This window comes from Lepidochelys kempii, chromosome 1 (genome assembly GCF_965140265.1).
Source record: "Lepidochelys kempii isolate rLepKem1 chromosome 1, rLepKem1.hap2, whole genome shotgun sequence".
Lineage (NCBI taxonomy): Eukaryota > Metazoa > Chordata > Testudines > Cheloniidae > Lepidochelys > Lepidochelys kempii.
In genome coordinates, this window is record NC_133256.1 from 325,578,434 (window position 1) to 325,602,969 (window position 24,536).

General features: G+C 41.5%; 1 protein-coding gene across 6 annotated transcripts in view; it reads right to left on the minus strand.

The window, feature by feature from the left end:
• Positions 1-24,536, minus strand: part of LHFPL3 (LHFPL tetraspan subfamily member 3) — a 401,928-nt gene that overhangs the window by 44,381 nt on the left and 333,011 nt on the right. The window contains exons 4-5 of one of the 6 annotated variants that reach the window (XR_012156833.1): positions 5,603-5,650; positions 4,523-4,556 (exon numbers count right to left, since the gene is read on the minus strand). The exons of 2 other annotated variants lie outside the window; for them this stretch is intronic. Coding sequence is in view for 3 of the 4 variants with exons in the window: in XM_073328518.1 (XP_073184619.1) it covers positions 5,634-5,650 (17 nt within the window). In the remaining variant the exon portion in view is untranslated. The remainder of the gene's footprint in view (positions 1-4,522; positions 4,557-5,602; positions 5,651-24,536) is intronic. 3 more of the 6 variants (XM_073328518.1, XM_073328517.1, XM_073328516.1) reach the window with 3 other exon arrangements.

Sequence of the window (24,536 nt, forward strand, 5' to 3'; positions counted from 1 at the left end):
GGAGCTTTGTGTTGTAAAATGCCTCTGATATTTAAGTTAGCGCAGATAGGTTTATAAACCAATTAGATGCTAGTAGTGTAGTGAGAATGTCTGTAGCCAATTGTAGCAGCCACTGTGTGCTCAGCGCAGCTAATACACAGCATTGAACTTCAGAAATAGTGTTATTGAGAGGAAATCTTGGCCAACACACCAGGATTTTCTCTCTCTCTCTCTTCAACCCGTACAGTCACTAGAAACAGGAAGCGGGGAACTCAGTGTAACATTTCAGCCAAAGGATGTGATCTCCAAGCTGAAATTCCACTCCCCCAAGTGATGCAGTAGGTAGCAGTGTGAAGTTTGGGAGCTTCTGGCCCACAGGCAAGCATGCCACCCACAAAGCCATGCTAAGGGAGAGACATAAAGACTTTGCTCTTCTGGTGAGTCATTTCCCACTTTAATAATAGATTCCACTTTCAGATTACGTTGCCTCCAGTGAGTTAGTTTTACAACAGCTGTGGAAACAAATTAAACAAAGTTTTGATATGCTCTTTTCCAAAGATTTATCCCTAGCATTCTTTGATTTACTTCTTGAGATATCCTCAAGTACAAACTAGATGGAAGCAATATTTTCTTCCCCTTATAGATAAGCTGACTTTGAGCACCTCAGAGAATATATGAGCACTGCTTTCAGAGCGGAGTTTAGGTGTCCAGGAAGCCTACTACAACAGCCCCTAATGCGTTGCAGACTGAAGATAGCTTTATGTTTTATTTCAACACAACTGTTTTCTCACATTTTGTGGACTTCCTGAGGATGGTTCCCTCTGCATTCCAGGGTCAAGACTAAGGTGACAAAACCTGCTGCTTTTTCTTCCTGGCTAGCCCTGAGAAAGAAAGCTAGATGCTAAGGTGGTATGCTCTCCTTCCCGCATCATCCATCCTTTTTTTCCTCTTGTGAAATCTAAAATCATATCTGCCAGCTTTTTCATTCCAGTACCAGAGGGTGAACATTCTTGCATTTTTGAATATGATAGCATCATATAAGTTAGAGACGGAATAGTACTATTATAGCACCCTTTTCTATCCCAGAAAGTCAAGGATCATTCCCTACAGTACAGCCTATTTAGGTTTCTGTTAAGAATTTTGATTTGAAACATAAACCTGGTGCAGTACAGGTACATCGATGTTCCACAGGAACAGGTAAATGGTCTTTTTGTCTTCAATATTTCTCAGAGCACCATTTCCCCCTGAAAACTCTGCGGTTAAGAAGTTGATCACTAAAGGTGAAACCATGACAGCAATTATTGTTAATAGGAATACAAAAAGGAAGTATATTTAAAGATACGTCCCATCAGAACGTGCCCCTAAAAATCAGACTGCTGGCTAGCTAGAAAATCCTAAATCAACCATTTGTGTACAGCTGTATGTACACCAGTGCTGTGTGCTTACCCAGGTATAGCAATAAATTGCTAGCTTAATTTATTGACAGGGTGATAAAATGCTATTGGTTTTCCTAGGTTTCTTTTCCCTCCTCCCATTGAGTTATGTTGACAGACTGAATGCTAATTAACAGAGTAGAGAGGGACACCATGTGGTACCATAACAAAGAAAGGGCTATATTTTCGGCCTACCCTTCCTGGCAGCAGCCACATGTAGCAAATGCAACACCTGCTATTATCATGCTGTGCTCACAGAGGGTAGGTAGATCATCCCACTTTTCTTTGTCATTAGGGATGTCATTACAGCTCTCACACAAAGGAAGTATGGTCTTGTGGTGGGGGACCAACACTGGGAATTTAGAGACCAGGGTTCTCTTCCATTGACTCTCTGGGTATTTATTTATTTAGTGGCAAAGAGTCCTGCGGCACCTTATAGACTAACAGACGTATTGGAACATAAGGTTTCGTGGGTGAATACCCACTTCGTCAGAGGCAGCATCTGACGAAGTGGGTATTCACCCACGAAAGCTTATGCTCCAATATGTCTGTTAGTCTATAAGGTGCCACAGGACTCTTTGCTGCTTTTACAGATCCAGACTAACACGGATACCCCTCTGATACAATTTATTTAGCATTTGAATATTCGCTGAGCCAAACAATCATAGGTGCTGGAACTAAGAGTGCTGGGGGTACTGCTGCACCCCCTTGCTTGAAGTGGATTCCATTATATACAAGCCTTACAGTTTGGTTCTATCACTCTCAGCACCCTCACTATCAACATTATTCAGGCACCCCTGCAAGAAATAGCATTCTTAGTGGCCACGTGGAGCTCTCGGAGCCCACCCCTGAATTTTTGTTAGTGGGCACCCCTCGACAATGTGTATCATAGTTTGATCTATGCTGCAGCTGCAGCTTGGATTGTCTTGAACACCCCAACAGTGCTGGTTGACTGCACAGAGGCCTTGCTCAATCCGGAATTGGTTAAGAAGAGCCCACTGACAGCGTGGCAGGTCGAAGCTGGGCAGGTGAGCAGTAGGGTCTATGACAAGGAACTGATTGGTGATTGATGTTAAATACCAGTCTTTACACCGCAAGGACTCTGGTATCACATCCTGGCGTGGCAACCTCGACCACTGTGGGTGTCGTGATGAAAGACGTATAGCCAGTGGACTAAAAAGTCATTGAACAAGGACCAATGTGGGTTGGCACATCCCTTTTCAAGCAGTTTGCCAGCCGCAATCTCCCTCCTGATGTAAGGGGGAGAAATGTGGCTCAGAACTGGAAGACAGGAAAGATGAGTCAGTCAGAGAATTCATGTGATGATGAGCATTGTTGAATTGAGTTGCATGTCTACAAGTTTGGTGTGTGCCAACTGATTACATACTAGCACACAGTACTCTGCTATTGAATATGATATGGCAAGGGCTGAAGTCCTTTAAGGTTGGAGCATCTGCTTCTCATGAAGAACCTGCCAGTTTGCTGAGAAGCTTGTTGCGTGTCTTGACCTTCGCTGCTGTCTTGCTCAAGTGGCTTTTTGTATGTCAATGTTCGATTGAGGGTCAGACCTAAATAAACTGGGTATGCTTCAGCCTCTGGCTGCAAAACTGGTGCATGTCAAAAGTCATCAGTCTCCCAAAACCTGGTAAAGACCCAAACCAGGCATCAAAGTACCACCTGATATCGCTGCTTTCTGTGTGTCTCAAGGTTTTAGAATGCCTAATTTTACAGTGAATAACACTAGAGGTGGAGAACATCTTGAATGTTGAGCAAGTAGGCTTTTGACAAGGTCGAAGCACATGTGACCAAGTACTTGTGCTAATCACATATTTATCAAAAATGATTTTCAGAGAAACCTGGAAACAGGTGGTATTTTCCTTGACCTCTCTGCAGCGTATGATATGGTGTGGCACATGGGTCTACTTGTTAAAATACCAAGAGTCCTCCCACCATGGCTTACTGATGCCATCAAACTGCTACTCCGAGACAGATGGTTGAAGGTGCATGTGGGTGAGAAAACAAGTGCTTGGAAAAAACAGAGGAACAGATTACCACAGGGGTCTGTTCTAGGCCCAACCTTGTTCAACCTGTACAGAAATGACCTGCCACCAGTCCAGTCATCTATGCAGATGACATCTGCTGCGGGCGACAGGCTCTGACTTTTTCTGATCTGGAGACGACCCTGAGTGACGATGCTGCAGAGCAAGCCAACTACTGCAAGACATGGTGCCTTCAGCCTAGCACCAGCATGACAGTCTCTAGCACATTCCACCTCCACCATGCCAATGCTAAGAGGAAACTAAACATCATAATGAATGACCAGAGGCTGAAGCATGAATTATACTCTCTGGGTGACCTGGGGCAAGTCAGTTAGCCCTCTCTATAGCTCTGGTTTATATACCTGGTTTGGCTAACGCACAATGTAGAAAATTGTGAGGTCACAAAACAGTGTTAGTTATTCCCACACTTTTCTGTAATCCACCCCTAGCATTAGCAATATCTGACAATAAGGCTCCCTGTCTTTTCTTGGGATGATTTCACAAAATAATCTTCCTTACTTCTCTAGAGTACTATTTTTACTGACCTATTTTCCCTTTGCTTTTTAAATGCTCTGCTGACATTAATTAAGGCTTCCCTAGCCTTGTTAGCTCAGTGATCTGTTTTGTTAGGGAATAAAAAGATGACCTTGCTCACTAGATGGGCTTTTTAAAGCTCTTTTAGTTCTAATCATTAGTGCCTTAAGGAAGAGAGCGGTAGTTCTCAAGCTGGATAACTGAGAAGAGCTGTAAAAACGGCATGTAGATGGCTGTCAAATTTCTAGTTGTATAACCACAATAATTTAGAAGGTAGACATAGTTCTGGTAAGTTATTCTGTTATCACACAATGTGTATTGTTAATTCCATGCACTTGAGCAATGTGTATGTTGTGGTGAAGTTGTACTTTCATTTAATGATAAAATATAACTATGAAACCCTGAGTGAGTAGTTCAACTGTGAGGAGTTGAACTGAGCATACACAACATAACTAACTGCTTTTCACTGCTTCTATTCTAGTGTCCAAAAAGAAAAGAAACACGGAGCTAAGTGGCACACTGGGCTAGTGCACTGACCTGTCACCTCTGGTGATCTGCTTTCAAATGATAGCTTAGGGCACAAAGAAAATGAGTTTGGTGGTTTCATTCAACTCCCAGCTTGTGCACATCACAAAACCATGACACAGTTTAATGTAAGTGGCTGTCTCTGCTCAAGAGAAACCCAGGATGGGAACAGCAAGGGTGTTGAAGATCATTAATGGGAAGCACTGGAGGAGCTGTGTAGGAAAGCTTGCCTGTTTCAGGGTAGTGCTATTAGTCCCAGCATCATGAGCGTTATATTCACTCAGACATTTTATAAAAGGTATTTTTTAAAAAAAGGAAAATATAATCTCTTTGGCCGAGAATGATCTTTTGGACATATTACTGTGAAAGTACAATATGTTTGATTTCTACACAACAACCATTATATAAAGTAACACAAAAGTTACTCATTTTAGGGTAGAAGACTAGTGACAAAGCATTCACATAAGAAAGGCTTAGATGTATGTAGCAATCAGCCACACTAACGTGACTTGAATTCTATAATGGCCAATCTGGAGGGTTATTTTCAAGGGACAACCACAGAAGAGTTCACAGGATTATTGACACTTGGCCAGATTTTTAAAGTTATTAGGATGCCTAGTAGGATTTTCACAAACATATAGGTGCCTAACATCTATTGAAATCAATGAGGTTGAAGTGCCTTGGTGCTTTTGAAAATCCCACTTGGCACCTAGATACCTTTAAAAATCTAGCCCATTGCTCCTAACTCATGTGAATACCAAATGTACGCTCTCTTATTTTGTGTTTCTATAAAACCTAGCCCAATGGGCTGAGGTCCTGATTGGAGCTTCTGGACACTATTGTAACAAATAATTTTTACAGTGCTTGCAGGTATGTTATGATAATTTGCCAAGGACTATTTTAAAAAGGGGGTATTTAAAACTACAAATCCAAAATAGGAATATAAATATAAAATGAAATGCTTACAAGCTACTGAAACATGCTGCCTAACATCAGAAACACAAGACAACAGCAGAAAGCCATGCAACATATTTTGGCAGAAGCACACAAACGTTTTACAGCTCGTCCCACTGGTGCCATGCTTACACTTACATTAGTCAGTTTCATACTACCTTAGTTTGTTTTAAGCATTTCCATCGTCTGTGAGGGAGGGAGGGAAAAATAGAATGGTTAAGGTAAAATAAAATGAAATCTTATACATTGTTTAGTTGGTAAATGATCTCATTATTTTATTTAGTGCTAACAGTGTGGAGGGGATGAAGGAAATTATATAGTGATGTGCTTACATGTCTATTTTGCTAACCATAGAAATGGAGCTTTGTGAAAATCAAGTTGTGAGGATGATTCAGTGATGTACCAAGGAACCAGATGAAAAACTAAAATTTAGAGAGGAAAACATGATGAAGACCGAAAAAAAACAAAATAAACAGCCTTGATCAATACTGCAACTTCTTCCGTTGTGACAGAAGTAAGACTCCTCGGAACATCTTTCCAGCAGTGAGCAATTTTAAATGTTGTGTCTGCATGAGTGCTTTAAAAATATTTGAAGAAAGATGTAACAGGAAAAAAAAATACCACAAGCCAGAGTAATTAGTTGGATCAATGATAAAACCACACCTGAGATATGTCCCTAAGTATACCCTGATCTATGTACATCTTTCATGCTTTTGGATGACATGCTACAGCATTAAATTAAAAAGACATATTTTGGTCTTGCAGGTACACTGCTCATTGCTGTTAGCTGTGTTTTCAAAACAACATGTACCATTTTAAAGAACCCAAGCCTGCCAAATCCTTACTTATGCAAGTAGTCTCAGTGCATTAGGTTTTAATTGTATAAATCTTTTGTGCTATTAATTATGCACACATGGAGCGCCTGTGATTGTGAGGTTTTAAGCTCCCTCGACTCTCATGAAGGTCAATGGGACTTGAGGATATGCAACATCTCAAAGGATCAGGTCCTCAGTTTCCCTATTTTATTTATGTTTTTAAGTATGCAGGTATTTGTATGAATACATGTAACCTGTGCATATGATGGAGACACTAAAAGTTACCCACAAGCACAGAATTTTCACGAGGAAAAATGTGAATGCAGATGTTTATTCAACATTATTAAAAAATTAACATCTGTAATAACTATGGAAGAGAGAGAAGTTTTCACACAGGAATTTCAAACTGAGTAGACAAGTGGCCTTAATTTGTAGTATTCAAGAAGAAACCTAGAAGGAAAAGTTGGAATAGATACTTTTGACGGAATAGACCAAGACAATCATTTCTTAACCAAGAACATAGATCAAGTACCAGTATCACTTTGACAAACTATGCTCTGTCTCCAAAAGGACTGAAGAGTTGGTTTGATGTATCAGTTACCGTTTCAAACAAGTCAAAGATACACCAGAAAACATCTAAATCCATTGATTGAATGATAGATATGCTTCTAGTAAAAATAATATATTAACCTTCCTAAAGATTTATTGCAGATGGTAAGAAATGCATGAATTTGGGTTTTTTTTAGGACATAGCTGGATTTCTATTTTCGTGGAAGCTTTGACTTTGCTTATATTGCTCCTGGTGTAACCTCCATAAAACGATGTATTGGCTTGCCTCCTATGTGCACATTATTTAGGCAATGAAACATAAAAGACTCTGTGATGTTGTTGATTAATGCATACATTGGTTGTGTAGTGAGATACAAGGCAAAGCAGCTGTCTTGATTAAGAGGCTGAAAAAACCTGGAAATATAATACTGTACTGAATAAATGAAATTAACCAGCATTTCATGTTTCTTCTTCAATATTTATTTCTCTGCTTCTGTATTGTAAGACTGGAGTTTAGAATTTTACACCTATGTAATACTACTTAGTCCCTCGACTCTCTCTGAATTCATTCCTGTTAAATGGAATTGATGCTGATTCTGTTCTGATTAAGCAGCAGTCATTACAACTCACTCTCATGGCACTAAAGTGGTATACTTGAGAGACAACCCAATAAAATTCCTATCCTATTCAGGTATGCTCTGACTAAGGCTCCAGTCCTTTAAATGAACTCATGCATATGGGTATTCCCACACTGAGTGGAGTGGTGCGCCTCATAAGTGTAAAAATTATTCTCATGCATAAAGTGTTTGCAGGATTGGGGCCTAGGGCTGAACCTTGTTCACTTGACTGACCCCATTTAAATCAAGTCAACTACTCATGTGGGTAAAGTGAGCAGGATCTGGCCCTAAGTGACATCTCCTGTGTCATATGTTGAACACTAAAGCAAATGCTTTGGGCCAAATGTTGCTCTCAGGGTATAGGGGGGAGGGTGTTTCCCAGTAAAGGTAGACAGACCCATGCTAGCTTTGCTCAAGCTAATATGCTAAAATTAGCAGTGTGGCCAAGTGGCATGGTGGTGGTGGTGACTAGGATTAGCCACCCAAGCCCGATGCTGCCCAAGTCCCTGGGTTTGTGCTGAGGTGGCTAGCCTGGGCTGCTCCTGCAGCCACATTGCTATTTTTAGCTCACTAGCTTGAGCAGAGCTAGCGTGTGTCTGTGTACCTGTGTGGACAGCACCCTCCCAGCTGCCATGTACATAGCCGCAGTGTCACCAGGATAGATCTGGAATAATTCTGCTGAGGTCAGTGGAATTAGTGCATATTGATACTGGAGTAACTGAGATCAGCACTTGGCATTTTATGTTTATATATATGAGCTGGATGAAATCTTGTTCTGGTTGAATTAAAATCTCCTTCAAACTGATATGTAAACAAGCCCTTCATTTAAGATAGTTGTAAGAAACAGTTAAGGGCCACACCTAAAACAAAGCCTAATAAGTCGGCCCAGGAACTAGCATCATGAGGGTGGTGGTGTGGTTCCACTAAGTATTGTGAACACGTGCGTGTGTGCGTGTGAGGGAAGGGAGAACACACAGAAACGAAGAACAGACAAGAACACACACAGAGGCAGAGAAACCAAGAGAGCCAAGCGGGAGCCTGTGAGAACAGTGTGACCCTGAAAAAAGCTAGAAAGGGAGCTTTTGGATCTGGTGTTAACTAAAGAGGCTCGGGGGCTGGAAGCTAAGAAACTGCTCCTTTTGTTCTCGGTTCCTCCTGCATTTGGAGAAGCAGGACTTTGTACATTCCTTGTAAATAAACAAAGTTGCAGCACAGAAAATACCAGTCTCCCAATTTCTGCTCCTAAATGGAACATTCCCCAGGCTCTGAAATTTGACTAGCCGCTCAGGTCAAAAAGAGGCAACATAAGCAAACAAAAATGTAGTCTAGTTTTGGAGTGGTCATAATTTTGAGCACCCCCGCAGCTTAGGGCCACAGGGGGAATTAATTACATTTATTAGAAGCTCTTGTCTCTAAAATAAGATATAGAGGGTCTAACTCAGTTCTCTGTTACATTGGTGTAAATCTATTTATTTTTGTTTTTAAGCAACAACAAAACATCTGTTAGTGACGCCAATAAAATGCTCCATTATGTATATAAGAGTAATAATACCCTTCTAGAAGTATTGATAGCATCCTGCCAATGGGAACTGACAGGATTTAATACTACAATAAAACATTCCCTGTTGTGTCTTCTTAATTAATAGACTAAGTCTCCACTGATTAAGCATGGAGGTTATTTATAATAACCACAGCATAACCAAAAGGAAAATAATTGATTCAGTTGCTAAATTCCCAGGATCATGTGTGATTCATTTACACTTAACCCATTGGATCACTCTAATTTATCTGTGATTTACAAAATTAAAGGAAGAGGGTTTTTGGATAAGCATTTTTATTATAAGTACTATTAATCTTAAGAAATAGTTCCATTTGTGAGAGGACAGTGGAGAGTTAATGGAAATATGGCAATTGACACTTCTGCAAAGTGAAAATACTCCGACAAGACATATGAAACGGTGCCAGATCACTAACTGAAAAAAATCTTTGCTATGTTGAGAATGAGATGCAATTACTTAAAATTATACATCACAGCACAGCCCCTGTAAATTAATCTAGTCCTTGCATCCTCTCTTAAATATTGTACCAATTAATAGAAGTATATATTTAGATGAAGAGGCTGAGAGTTCTGCGTCAGTAGATGATGATGATAACTCAGCAGTACATCATCTGAATCTTTGGAAACTTCTATAGAGGCTAGATCTGTCAGATGAACATTTGTAGAACAAAATTTTAAGGGACTATTTTTGTAATATCCAGAGAGTTTCAACAATACATCAGACTATACAATGTATCTATTTTAGAGTAGAGCTGTTAGCACATTTCTCTTGAACAATACCCTCTTTAGTATTTTTCAGACATGAACATCTCCTAAAATGAAGCCTGCCTTTGAACTGTTTTTGAAGATTTTCAACAGCAGGTCATCAGAGACACTTTCATCAGGTCCTCAAAGTACCAGTGAATGAATGACCCACAGATCCTCAAATGAGTAGCAGTTATGGTGAAAGGCTACCTTGACACCAGTGAGTACAATATGCATGTACTTCAGCAATATATAAATGTTATTCTGCTGTGTTAGGGCTTGATCCTGTGAGGTGCTGGATGCCTCCAGCAAGGTGTAGGCATTTTCAACTTCCAATTCCAATGGAATTGAGGGCACCCAGCATTAGGATCTGCCTATTAGATTAATAAAATAATATTATTTGTTCTTACCTTGATGGTCTGTTGAAAGCCTTATTTGTATACTTATTCACTTCCCATCTTGACTGCTCAGTTAAGGTAACTCTTTAGTCTCCCTAAATCCCTGTCCCTTAAATTCACAGTGTCCAGAATACTCTCTAATTCCACAAAACAGAACCATGTCACCCTTCTCTCACCTTCACTGGCCTCCTATCCATCTCAAATCCAATTCAAAACTAGCACCTGGTTTTCCAAACTCCCCATGAAACAGGCCACCCCACCTTTCTACCCTTAGATCTACCTACTTCCCTCTCTGTTAATTTCACTGCTCCGGTACTGACTTCCTCTCTTCTCCTCCTTTTCCCCATCTTATAGACTTTCCACAGTTGGAAATCGCTCTCTCATTTGTGATTCTAAGGATTCCTTGCCTACACGGAAATCTCATCCTCCCTCTAAATGACTCAGTGATTTCCTTTCTTGAAATTCTGCCTGAAGGCCATCTTATTTGCTCTTCTCTATGGTTGACTGTAAATCATATTCCAAAAAAAAAAAACCTATAAATTATGTGGGCTCAGTCCAGCACTCAGTCAAAACGTCTATTGCAATCAATGAAAGTTCTGGCTGAATGAGAAGCACAGGACCAAATTCTATTTGTACATGCAAAAAGAAAAGGAGTACTTATGGCACCTTAGAGACTAACCAATTTATTAGAGCATAAGCTTTCGTGAGCTACAGCTCACTTCATCAGATGCATATCGTGGAAACTGCTGCAGACTTTATATATACACAGAGAATATGAACCAATACCTCCTCCCACCCCACTGTCCTGCTGGTAATAGCTTATCTAAAGTGATCATCAGGTGGGCCATTTCCAGCACAAATCCAGGTTTTCTCACCCTCCACCCCCCCACACAAATTCACTCTCCTGCTGGTGATAGCCCATCCAAAGTGACAACTCTTTACACAATGTGCATGACAATCAAGTTGGGCTATTTCCTGCACAAATCCAGGTTTTCTCACATCCCCCCCACCCCCATACACACACAAACTCACTCTCCTGCTGGTAATAGCTCATCCAGACTGACCACTCTTCAAGTTTAAATCCAAGTTAAACCAGAACATCTTGGGGGGGGGGGGGTAGGAAAAAACAAGAGGAAACAGGCTACCTTGCATAATGACTTAGCCACTCCAAGTCTCTATTTAAGCCTAAATTAATAGTATCCAATTTGCAAATGAATTCCAATTCAGCAGTTTCTCGCTGGAGTCTGGATTTGAAGTTTTTTTGTTTTAAGATAGCGACCTTCATGTCTGTGATTGCGTGACCAGAGAGATTGAAGTGTTCTCCGACTGGTTTATGAATGTTATAATTCTTGACATCTGATTTGTGTCCATTTATTCTTTTACGTAGAGACTGTCCAGTTTGACCAATGTACATGGCTTGGAGTGGCTAAGTCATTATGCAAGGTAGCCTGTTTCCTCTTGTTTTTTCCTACCCCCCCCCCCAGATGTTCTGGTTTAACTTGGATTTAAACTTGAAGAGTGGTCAGTCTGGATGAGCTATTACCAGCAGGAGAGTGAGTTTGTGTGTGTATGGGGGTGGGGGGGATGTGAGAAAACCTGGATTTGTGCAGGAAATAGCCCAACTTGATTGTCATGCACATTGTGTAAAGAGTTGTCACTTTGGATGGGCTATCACCAGCAGGAGAGTGAATTTGTGTGGGGGGGTGGAGGGTGAGAAAACCTGGATTTGTCCTGGAAATGGCCCACCTGATGATCACTTTAGATAAGCTATTACCAGCAGGACAGTGGGGTGGGAGGAGGTATTGGTTCATATTCTCTGTGTATATATAAAGTCTGCAGCAGTTTCCACAGTATGCATCCGATGAAGTGAGCTGTAGCTCACGAAAGCTTATGCTCTAATAAATTGGTTAGTCTCTAAGGTGCCACAAGTACTCCTTTTCTTTTTGCGAATACAGACTAACACGGCTGTTACTCTGATATTTGTACATGTAGGCTTCTGTGCTCAGTTCAGCATTAAGATTCATACAGCCTAATCACTGAATTTAGCTTTGCTTTGGTTTTAAAGTAAATTATGAAGAGACATACAATTGGGTCGATTTGATTCAAGACATTTTGAGAAATCCCCAAATATAAAGGCACTCATCTATCACTATAGTCCTGTTACTGGAGCTATCCCTAAACAGAAGCAGTAGGCAGCCCATTTCTGTAATGTCATTTGCAGATTTGTCTCCCTTGAAACTGGTGCTTCCAAGAGGGACGCTGCCATGTGGATTGCCAATGGGAAGACATGGTAAAGTCAGTCCCCCCAGTACTACTTTGACAGGCAGAACTCTGGGAATCACTTCATTGTGGATACAGCATTACAAAAATAAATAGTAATGAATGGCATCCCTGAGTACCTCCTGCATATGTGGATTTTTGGGCACTGTGGAGCTACTCATGCATATTGCAGTCTAGAAAGCCGGGCATCTCAGACCTAACCCATAGCTACTGCCGTCCTCCTGATGTTATGGGCCAAATTCTGACCCTGAATGTGCACAGAGTTGAATGGAATCAATGGAAGCCCCATGTGCATCCCCCAAAGGCAGAATTTGGTGCCACATATGGTTGTGGACTTCTAAAGATCCCATGAAAATTACCAGATAGGCCAGGTAATTTCACCAAAAAATTTATTAATTGATTTAATGTGGCTGGGAGCACACAGCATTTCCCATTATACTTCTGAGGCTCCCAATTCAACCATCCATCCATGTGCAGCAAAATACTTTCAGCACAGGCTTCACTTTAAACACATTCTTAAGTTAATGGAATTTAAAAACGTGAGCTCAAACACTTTGCTGACTAGGGATGGATTGAAACATGTATTTAAATGCTTTGCAAGATTGAGGGCTTACATTCTAAAGCCTGGGCTACTTGCATTGCTAAAGCTTGCATGAGGATGAGAACATCTACCTCTGGGCTGTTACTCCCCTACTCAGTTTGTAGGTGGGGAATGATCAGGATACTGACTAACTGCCCCCAATATACCAGCCAACACACTGGAGGCAGCACCAAGGGGTAATAATCCACACCACAACTGCCTGTCTAGAGCATAGGGGAAGCAGGATACAGACTGCGATGCTTAGCGTTCCTGCCCTACTCCTGGGGCAGAGCAGCTATGCAGTACCCCTTCCTCAGGCTGGACTGTAAGAGTCCAGTCCAGTCCATAGTATTCAATTAGGGATCCTAGCACTGAGCACTCACATGAAGTCCTGACAGAGAAACATACCAAATCTAAGGGCACGTGTACACTGCCCTGCAGGTCAACACTACAGGGGTGTGAATAGCAATGCGCACCGAAGTGTTGTATTGTAACTCTCCTAGAGTACTGGACACGGCAGGCATTGATCTAAAAGGTTCCTAGTTTGCATTAATGTACATACAGAGGAATTACAGCACAGCACTTTGGTACGCAGCACTATTTAACCCCCCTTAGTCCGAACTGCGGGGCAGTGTAGACGTTCCCTAAGTGTCAAGTTTTAGATTATATCATTTACTAGGTTTGCTGTGTTTTGAAATGCATACATATATAATAGGTATGAATGAATTTGTAATTAGATCCCTTTTAAAATTAAGAATGGTACAAAATGATGCTGTAATGTTTTGAATAATATTTACTTACTTTTGAAAAAAACAATATATACATATTCTTGTTATACTTTTATTATAAAGAGTTTGGAAAACAGAGCTTCTACTTATTTTGAAAAAAATAGCTTTAATAATACGTAGTTTACATATCCCTTTTCATTTCCAAACAAGTTATGAGCCTTATATAACTCATTTGATTAAAGGATGTGGAAACATCCATCACAATTTCTTAATATATGGACTAGTACAAGTATATTATGACTGCTAACATAAGGACTCAATTTAAAAAAAAAATGTGTTTCTTATTTCCTCTCCCAGCTACTCTTATTCCTGTCTCTTCAAGATCTTCTAGCAGAATCAATCAGAAGAGGTTTCTTTTACTTAATCCTTCCATTTCCTTTAATTTTTAAAAGCCATTCAGGTCATTATAGCCAACATACAATATTTTTTAATCTGTTCCCCAACAGTTCTGCCCCCCACACCAGAAGACTCATTTTTTGTTTACAGGACATACATTTCAGACTCAGATTTTAACTATTAATCTGACCAACAACATAAGAAGCAAAGGGCCCTTTACTGCACCACTGACGTCAGTAGGAGCTCTGACATTTCCTTCCGTAGGAGCTGGATCAGGCAGGGAGTAGTTTATTTCCTTTTAATGCTGTTCCCCTAGATGTCTCTCAGGGTCCCCTCTGGAGAGGTGCTGCGCTCCCTTAACTCCCATCTAGTTCAGCGACACATTGCGGTCACTGACCTCAGTGGGAGTGGGAGTGGAAGGTGCTCACTGCTCACCACCTCTCAGCAACAGACTCTTAGACTCAGCCAGCACACATCGCCTTTCTCCAAACTAAGTCCCAGCCCTACAATGTGTTTCACATGTGCCCACTGACTTTAGTTGGGCTCCATGTGAATGCTGGGCTACACTAACACGGAGCTTATGGCAGGACTGGGGTCTAATTCTGCCTCCACATCATTTCTACCTGTCACTTTGCAACCCAGTCAAAATACGTGAGAAGCTTCACCCTGCTGGGACTTCACGAGTCGCAGTGTTTTAGATTGGAATGTCCCAGAGCTGCATGTAAACTCCACTGCACACATTATTATTTTTGCATCTAAATCTTCTTTAAAATAGTTGGATAGACTCTTTTCATAGCTGAGCAGCCATCTCAGTGAATGTAGAGGGTGATTTACAGTTTGTACTTTGTACACTTTCTGTACTGGAGCATAAAATTGAAAGGCTTATGCCAAACTCATTCATACATGGACACATTCAAGAACAAATTAATTTTAAAACACTTACAGGATATAAAATGCTTCCAAGTCATGCTTTACAAATCTACAGAGTAATTTATATCATAATATAGCATAATTAGAAAAGAGCTGCTGTGGAACAGATAATATGGCATTTTTAATCTAAAAGGATTTTAGCATTACGCTTCTCTATATTATCTGTAATTCAGACCTGAAGGGAATCGTGACTAATCAGTTTTAAAACAAAATTACTGTATAAAAGAGGGCTCACCTAGGGGAAAAAAAGATCATTTAAAGCCAGCTTAAGGTTCCTAGAACCAGGGACACACCACAGTAAATCAGTGTGCTATAGACTGGACTTGGGGATGGATTAGGATCTCACACTGGTATAAATCAGGAGTTACACTGGTTTAAAACCAGTGTAAGTGATTTAGACGCTGGCCCACCAATACTAGATAAATCCCCCACACAGCTGGAGAGCCAGGGATGACATTAGCTTAAAAAACACATTTCTCTACCACTTAAGCTAAAGAAGCATGCCCTTAGCTAGCACTACTGGTAGGCCCCTTATCCTCTGTGTGGACTAGCTACTGGCAGGCACCATCACTCGCTGACTCACCACATAAAGCCAGTATATTCCTTGTGCCACCTGACTGCTGGAGGCAGAGAGGACTGATCATGGGAGATGCTAGGAGCCTACTTTGAGCTGATGAATGCCAGCAACTCCCACTTCATCCAATGGGAGCTGATGGCAGCACCTCACAGGATCAGGCTCTGTGGCTGCGTAAGGCAAGAGCAGGCATAATGCCTGCAGGGATGCTGTAGTGTGTGTGCTCACCAGCAAACCTTGCAACAACTTTTAAAAAAGAGTAGCTTGAGTGTCAGACCTACTCCCTTTCCCAGACAAGCCTTAACTCCCACATGCCACACTAGTGCTTCCACAAAATTCTCCATATGCTGAGCATTTATAATTAGCAAACACAGTAAGAAATTATTTTAAAAAACTTAAAGGTAAATAACTGAACCAAATTCAGCCCTGGCATAGGGCCACAACTCCCAATGAATTCACCGTGGCTGTGTGGGTGTAAGTGAGAGCCGAGTTTAGCATGTTGATAGCAAACTAAAGTAGTTACTCATATTCCCACAGGCATTCTTCTGCCTGAATCTGTTTAGGGGCACTTATGCCATCTGTACAAGCAGGAATTTAACATGCTTCCTGTAGAAGGTATAAATGTACAGTTCAGGGTGAAGTAGCTACAAGTCCCTCATTCACCCAGCTTGGTTTGTGTATTATATCTGTATAGCTGGTACTGTAATTCAGATGCAGATAATGCATTCCCTCATCTCCTCAGGAGAAATATAGACTTAATTAAATGTGGTCAACCTCTAAAAGGTGCAGATTTCAAAGACAAAACTGCAACACTTGTAGACCAAATAATGTAACTTACAGTCATTCAGTATTAAGAGACAAGGTGGGTGAGGTCATATCTTTTATTGGAGCAACTTCTGGTAGTAAGAGAGTCAAGCTTTCAAGCTTACACAGAGCACTTCTTCAGGTCTGGGAAACAAACTCAGAGTGTCACAGCTCAATACAAGGGTGGAACAGACTGTTAAGAAGCAAGCCTTATTGCCTATCTGGCAATCTTAACATAGCTACTCCATGGTTTTTGTTTATATCAGTTTGGTGGTCATCAACACCTAATTACATTTCATAGAATCATAGAATCATAGAATCATAGAATATCAGGGTTGGAAGGGACCCCAGAAGGTCATCTAGTCCAACCCCCTGCTCGAAGCAGGACCAATTCCCAGTTAAATCATAGTGGCAGCTTTCCTATAGGTGGATAGTGAAAGTGAAAATGAACTGAGAATGAACATCCAGCTCTATGCGGGCAGCCTGCCTGGCAATTGGTAACTGGAAACCCTTTGCAACCAAAAAGCTGGCAGAGGTTCTGCCGTGCTCCAGCTCTTTGTTCAAAGTGACAGAGCTCCACACTCAAGAGAGAGGATGACTTTGGTTCATCCTCATTCAGTGGTGAAGTGAAGGCAGCAGTCAGAAGTAAAATAGCACTATAGTAACAAATGGAAAAAGGGAAAATTAAATAACAATCAATATAAATGAGAAGTTATGTAAATGTAGAAAACTCATAAGGGAAGCTAAAGATATAAAGGAAAAATCCATAGCTGGAAGGGCTAAGGACAATAACTAGTTTTTAAAGTATATTAGGAACAAAAGAAACATAGCAATAAATGGTAACGTTAATGAGGCAGAAGTGTTCAATAAATATTTCTGTTCTGCGTTTAGAAAGAAGCAGGATGATGTACTTCTATTACATGATGATGATAAAGTTCTTTCCAGTCCATTAGTAAATGAGGAGGATGTTGGACAACATCTACTAGAGAGAAACATTTTAAATCAGTAGACTAGGCTAACTTGCACCTACGAGTTTCATAGTTTCATAGAATTTAACGCCAGAAGAGACCATTAGTTCATCCAGTCTCACCTCCTGCATATCACAGGCCATTCAATTTCACCCAGATAGCCCTGTATTAACCCCAAATGACTTTAGTTAGACCACAGGAGACCAAACTGTTGCATGCCATAGGTAGAGAACAGGAAAGACTGAGGTGTTACCAATGTCCAAGGCCCCTGCAATGGCAGGGAATTGATTAGATCAGTGGTTCTCAAACTTTTTTTTCGTGGATCACTTGAAAATTGCTGCAGGTCTCAGAGGACTACTTAATGATCTTTCAAAATGTTGTTTATACTGTTAGCTAACTATTGTAAAGCACTTTGGATAAAAGCGCTATATAAAAAAACCCTTAATAATAATTAAAGTTTTTTTGTTCTACAAATAAAAGCACACAACTCATATTTTAATATCAGTAGTTTTACCTTTCTAATGCGATGGATGTGCCCTCTATCCCCTGTCGCGGCAGCCTCTGAGCTGGGGCTGGGAAGGAGGAGGGTCTCTCCATTTCTCCCAAGCTGGGGCTGGGAAGGAGGGGGGTCTCTCCATTTCTCCCATGCTGGGGCTGGGAAGGAGGAGGGTCTCTCCCCCACCGCAGCCACAGAGCTGAGGCTGGGCAGGAGGGCTGTCTCTCCCCAGCAGCCACAGCCCGGGAGCTGTGGAAAGTCGCCTCTTTCTCTGGTCACCACAGCCCTGCATGTCCCAAATTCCCCCTACCCGCTCTTCTCACCCCACTGCCCCCTCCCACCTACCCCCTATTCCCTCCAAGGCCACCACCTCACCTTACATGTGCGTCTTCTCCAGGGTCCAGGCACCTAATTAGTGGAGCCACGCTTGCATGGCTCCACTAATTAGGTGGGTGGCCCTTCATTCCGTTGTGTGCGACCTCCCAGGCATGCACCTTGGAGGAAACTATCCACGGACCACCTGAATGGAGCTTGTGGTCCACGGACCACAGTTTGAGAACCTCTGGATTAGATGGAATATGCTTAGATGATACCAGCAGGCGAACCCTGCCCCATGCAACAGAGGAAAGTGAGCATCCCTCAAGGTTTCTGCCAAGCAGACCTAGGGGATAATACCTTTAGAACCCTAAATCTAGTGACCAGTTTGACAATGAGCATGTGAACAAGACACAGCAGCCAGGCATCTAAGGAACAGCATTCTTTGTATTCTCTCAAGGCATTGGTCCACCCCTTTCCTAAAAGAGTTGGCTCTGCCCCATGCTCTGTCCCCAGCCTCGCTCCGCCCCCTGCCACAGCTCCACTCAGGCCCCTCCTCCACCCCCAACCCAGCTCTGCCCTCAGTCCCTCTCCGCTGCAGCCAGCTCAGCCCTCATTCCCTCTCTGCCACACAGGCCAGCTTCACCTCTAGCCCCAGTTACTCCCCCAGCCCCAGTTCTGCCTCCAGCTCTGTCTTCAGCCCAAGTTCCTCTTCTGAGGAAGCCTTGGCTGTGTATCATGGGGGGAGGGGGGTGCGAACAGATTCTAGTACTGGTAAGGGGGACGCGACAGGAAAAGTTTGGGCACCACTTGGCTAATGTGATCTTTGGATGAATACATAGGAGAGGTACTTGTGGCACCTTAGAGACTAACAAATGTATTTGGGCATAAACTTTTGTGGGCTAAAACCCACTTCATCAGATGCATGCAGTGGATAGGAGAGGTGACTTTACCTCTGGTGAGACCAGTACTGGAATACTGCACCCAGGCCTGATTTCCACTTTTCAAAAATGATGTTGGAGAGGGTGCAGAAAAGAGCCAAAAAAATGATTCAAGGGCTGGAGAAAATGCCTTATACTGAGAGACTTAAAGAACTCAATCTGTTTAGCTTTTCAAAAGAAAAAAGATTACAGTTTCTAAGTACATCCACCAAAGGAAGTGGTGGATTCTCCATCTCTTTATGTCTTCACAGCAGGACTGGATGCCTTTCTGGAAGATATGCTTTAGCTAAATAGAAGTCACTGAGCTCAATACAGGGGTAACTGGGTGAAATTCAGTGGCCTGTGATATACAAAAGGTCAGACAAGATGATCTGATGGTTCCTTCCGGCTTAAGCTCTGTGAATCTATGTTGCCATTCAGGAGCTGTCTCTAGAACAAACCTTGCAGGGGTGTGTACCCTAAGCACAGCCCCCTGTAATCCTGTCCTTGGCTGGACCCTTGTGCGGCCAAGACACAGGGGGGAGCCTATCTAGCTGTGGAACCAGCACCAGGATTTGGTTCCAAAAAGCACAATCTGTTGGTTCCTATTTCTTCACTGTGAAACATTTTTGAATGTATTCCTCTAGGTGTTAATGCCCTTCAAGTGCGTATACGAGTTATAGCCTCACTTAGGTACCTTCTTGTAATCTTTCTCCATGAGGCAATCAGTTCAGCCCCTTCATTGCTACATTATGTTTTGGTTGTGCCATAGTATCTGATACATACTCTCTGGTCTTTACAAGTATTCCTTGACTGACTTCAGTGTAGCTACTCCAAACTACTTTTATGTGAGAGGAGAATTAGGGCCATTGCATTTTATGGATAAAATACTAAACTAAATCACGCAACCCCAGAAATTAGAGATGGAGGAGCTATCCAGGACACCCTCTACCCCAACCAATGTAGCAGTGTTTCCTACAGTGAATTTCTAAAGCTTTGATTAAGCTAGTTTTAAATGATTCCAACAATGGAGCTTAAACAGTTTCCCCTGAGAAGCTATTTTGCAAACTAACCTGTCTCACCATTGCCAGTAAGCCTAGCCTTTTCTTTTCTTTTTTCTTAATTGCACTCTGTTGTTCCTATTTGTCTTCCTGTGGCCACCCACAAACAATTATTTTTCCTCTTGATGTGAATGACCTTCAAGTGCATACAAGAGTTATATCCTCACTTAGTCATTGTTTAGCAAAGCTATGCAACTTCTTGTAATCTTTCTCCATGAGTCAATCCCTCCAGCCTCTTAATTGCTATATTTATTGTGGTGGTGCTGTAGCATCTGACACATGCTCTCTAGTATATTTTTAAATTTTTCAACCTACAGCAACTTACTTTAAGGAGTGCAAAGGCTTAAAAGAAAGTGCCTATGATGTCAACTGCAGCAAGACAATAATCTCCACCTTCTTTGAAACTGACAGTGTCTATTTCTAATTCCTTTAAATTGTCAATCTCATTGTAAAATGCTTGCAGAGATTGACTCCTACACTAGGTCTGTCCAATGGAAAAGTGATTGCATCATGGAACTGCATTTCATATTTTAATACATTTACCCTTTTGTAAGAGACAAATAATAAAAAGAAAATTAGATTGAAACAACTTGCTATAAAATGTATCAACACTAACAATGATAAACCTCATAATTCATGTGCGTGCTTCACGAGGTTGCTGGAGAACACCTGCCTTTGAAGGGTAAGGGTATGTGGGGAGCAGGGGAGCAACATTTTCTTTGCTTTAGATGGTAATAAAATTTCCAATGCCTTTTGTGACCCCTCTGGGGATTGCAATGGACTGTTTGAGAAATACTGTTCTAGCACATCAGAGGCTTTCAAACTGTGGTTTGTAGTCCATCAGCGGTGTGCAGAGCACTTGCTGGAGGTCCACTTTGTCTGTCTCATGATGCTGGCTCTCCACCTTGTTTCCTTGTCCTAAATCACATGAAAAGAAGCTAAAAATATATCACATACTTTCCTCATATTACTTTACTTTGAAAGCAACTGCTGTAGAGGCCCTAGGGACACTGTGCCATTGCAAATGAAAGGGGAGGTGGCCTATACAATTGTGAAGAGAAGAGGTGTCCATGAGACAGCCCGGACACAAACTTTTCCTGACTTTTTTCTTGAAAGTAGAGACAAGTGTAAGGAAACAGATCAGAGAGGAAAACAAACGATTGAGGCCCAATTCTACTTTCACTAACTGACCATCACCAGTTAGACACACCTTTTATTCCGCTGACTTTAGTGGAATCACTCTTGATTTACACAAATATATGTGAGGAGAAAATCATACCCCAAATTCACACCTTTGTAGACTGAAACCCTCATCCTCTTCTAGGTGATTTAACATTAAATAAAACCATGAGAATTTGAATGATAAATTCAATTGAAAGATCAGGATAAAATGGCTGGTATTACAAAACAGGAATTATGAATGGAAAGTTATTGATAAATATCAAAAGAAGAAGGTTCCTTAAATGAGGTCACCACAGCGAAGTGTTTTGTAGAGCAGTTGCTTGGCAATCAAGTGACACAAAGAAAGACTTCTGAAGGACGTTAATCAAGGTACAAGTAAAAAGAAAATGAGATGCTTCAGGACACAAAGGCTGCAGGAAGTGCATCTACAGCAGCAACGGTTGATGGAAATCATAAGTTAGCAAATAAAACTAAGGCTACTTGAGGAAATGAACACAAGAACTGCAGAACACCTATTCTGACAATGTAGCCATTTGTATTGCTAAAAGGGAAATCAATGAACCATATGCAAGAAGACAGGCTTATTAAATGATTGACTGTCCACCTGGAAATTCCTGTCTGTGAATTCATCATGGTGATACAGTATAAAAAATAGAGACTAGGGTTAAGAGGTTGTTCACTGAAGTGATCAGGTATCTTATAACTTAGATTTGCAAACAAAAGAGGAAATGGAAGACCATTGAAGCTACTGCTTTGGGTTTTATTAAAACGGAACCAGCTGTCACATAGGAAATATATGTATGGGAAGGTAAAAGAGACTTCCCCAAGTAAGAAGTGGGAAGGATTATCATAACTAAATCCCACAATGTTAAAAATTGGATCGGAAAGAATCTGGTCACTGTAGCAATTGGGCAAGTTATAATGTTTAACCTATACATGTTAATTACATTTGCAACTGAAGTTTTCCTTTTGGATAACTCCAGTTCTACTAAAGACTTCATTGTTGTAAGAAATAATACCTTCTTCTTTATCTATGAAAGCTGTCTCAGGTAGACAAAATAGCTGTACAAAGAAGTTAACATTTTTAACAGAATCCCTTATCAGGGAAACGAAATGTGTTTGAACTTCATAATGTAGAAACTCCTCAACCCAAAAAGTATGACTGTTAAATAAAAAAATCAAACAAAACCCACAAAACACTATTACAGACTATGCCCAGCATTTCACATGAACAAGTAGTAATTTATAGCCTGATCCCAGGGCCACTGATATCAATGGAATTATTTCCATTGATTTCACTGGGTTTTACATAAAAATCAAGCTCTCAATAATTCTATTCTGAGGTGTAAAGTTTTAGACATTTTAATTCAGACAGGCCTCTGAACAGTACTTAGTTGACAATCATCTTTATGTTTATTATGATAGTGCGCAGGGACCAATATTGTCCATCTTCAATTTCTATGTTCTATGTTCATCCAACCCCTTAGCTGTACATTTCCTTGCCCTCACCTCATTTGACTTGCAACCCTGGGTCAACTCTCCCACTCACCAAAAGGGCTGTTCACTTGACACATTTTTCACCTCTACTTTCTCTCTCAGCTTTCTGTCACCTGATCTCTTTCAGCAATACCTATCAGCCTCCTCTGCATGCCCTGTCACTCACCCTTTCTCTCTGTGACTTCCAGTCCATCAGCACTGATGATCTCTTGTCTCCTCTCAGCCCTCTCCTCTCTGCCTTCCCTTCCCTCCACTGATATGGTTGTTGATTCTCTCTATGCTCCCCTCTCCTCCAGCCTTGACTCTTTGGCCCATCACTCTCCCATCACAAGGTCCATCCTGCCAACCTCTAGCCCTGGCTCATATCCTATATCTTCTTCTTTTACTCCTGTTCCCATGCTGCAGTGCCCCTGGTGGAAATCTTGTAACCTGGCTGACTTCCTTTATTACAAATTCATCTGCTCCTTCTTCAGTTCTTCCACCGACCTAGGTAAACAGCTCTACTTCTCCAATTTAACTGAATCACACACCTGCAATACCAGCTGCTTCTTTGCCACTTTGGACTCATTCCTCAAACTCTCCCCTCCTTCTGCCTGTACAGGATTTTGCCAATTTCTTTCAATAGAAAACACGACATGACCTTCCCTGCCCCTTCGCTTGCCTTCTCTTCCTTTTCCTCTTCCCCCCTACAACTCTCTCCTCTCCATGATCACAGATGCAGAAATTCTTGTCTGCTCTTCATCTCTAACCCATTCCCTTGCTCCATCCCGTCTTCTGATCTCCCTTGTGCTCACTCTCATCTCCTCCCTGACTCTTCTCTTTAATTTCTTGCTCTCCTCTGGCTCTTTCCCCGCACAATACAAGCATGCTTTAGTCTCTCTAATCTTAAAAAAACCCTTTTTATCTCTAAACTAATTGAACGTGCTGTCTACAATTGCCATCTTAGTTCTCTTCCAGTGCCATCCTAGATCCCCTCCAATCCAGCTTCTGTCTCCTACACTTCATTAAACTGCACTCACCAAAATTTCTAAGAACCTCTTCCTAGCCAAATCTCAGAAGCAGTACTCCCTCCTCATCCTCCTTAACTTGTCAATCACATTGGACACAATTGACTGTCCTCTTCCTGAAATTTTTTCTTCCCTTGTTTTCCATGACTCTGTCCTCCCCTGGTTCTCTTCTTCCCTCCTAATTGCTCCTTCAGTGTGTCCTTCTCATCTGCCCTTCATCTTTCTGTGGGGTTTCCATAGGGCCCTGTCTTTGGCCTCTATCTCTTCTTTATCTCTGGGTAATCTCATCTGAAATCACAAATTCAACAATCATCTTTATACTGATGATTGATGATTCACAGATAGACCTCTCTACTCCAGACTTGTTTCCATTGGTCCTGTCAAGGTTCCTCCCCCACTCTAAACTTTAGGGTACAGATGTGGGGACCTGCATGAAAACCTCCTAAGCTTACTTTTACCAGCTTAGGTTAAAACTTCCCTAAGGTACAAATTAATTTTATCCTTTGTCCTTGGAATAACCATTGCCACCACCAAACTCTAACTGGGTTTACTGGGAAACGTAGTTTGGACACGTTTTTCCCCCCAAAATCCTCCCAACCCTTGCACCCCACTTCCTGGGAAAGGTTTGGTAACAATCCTCACCAATTTGCATA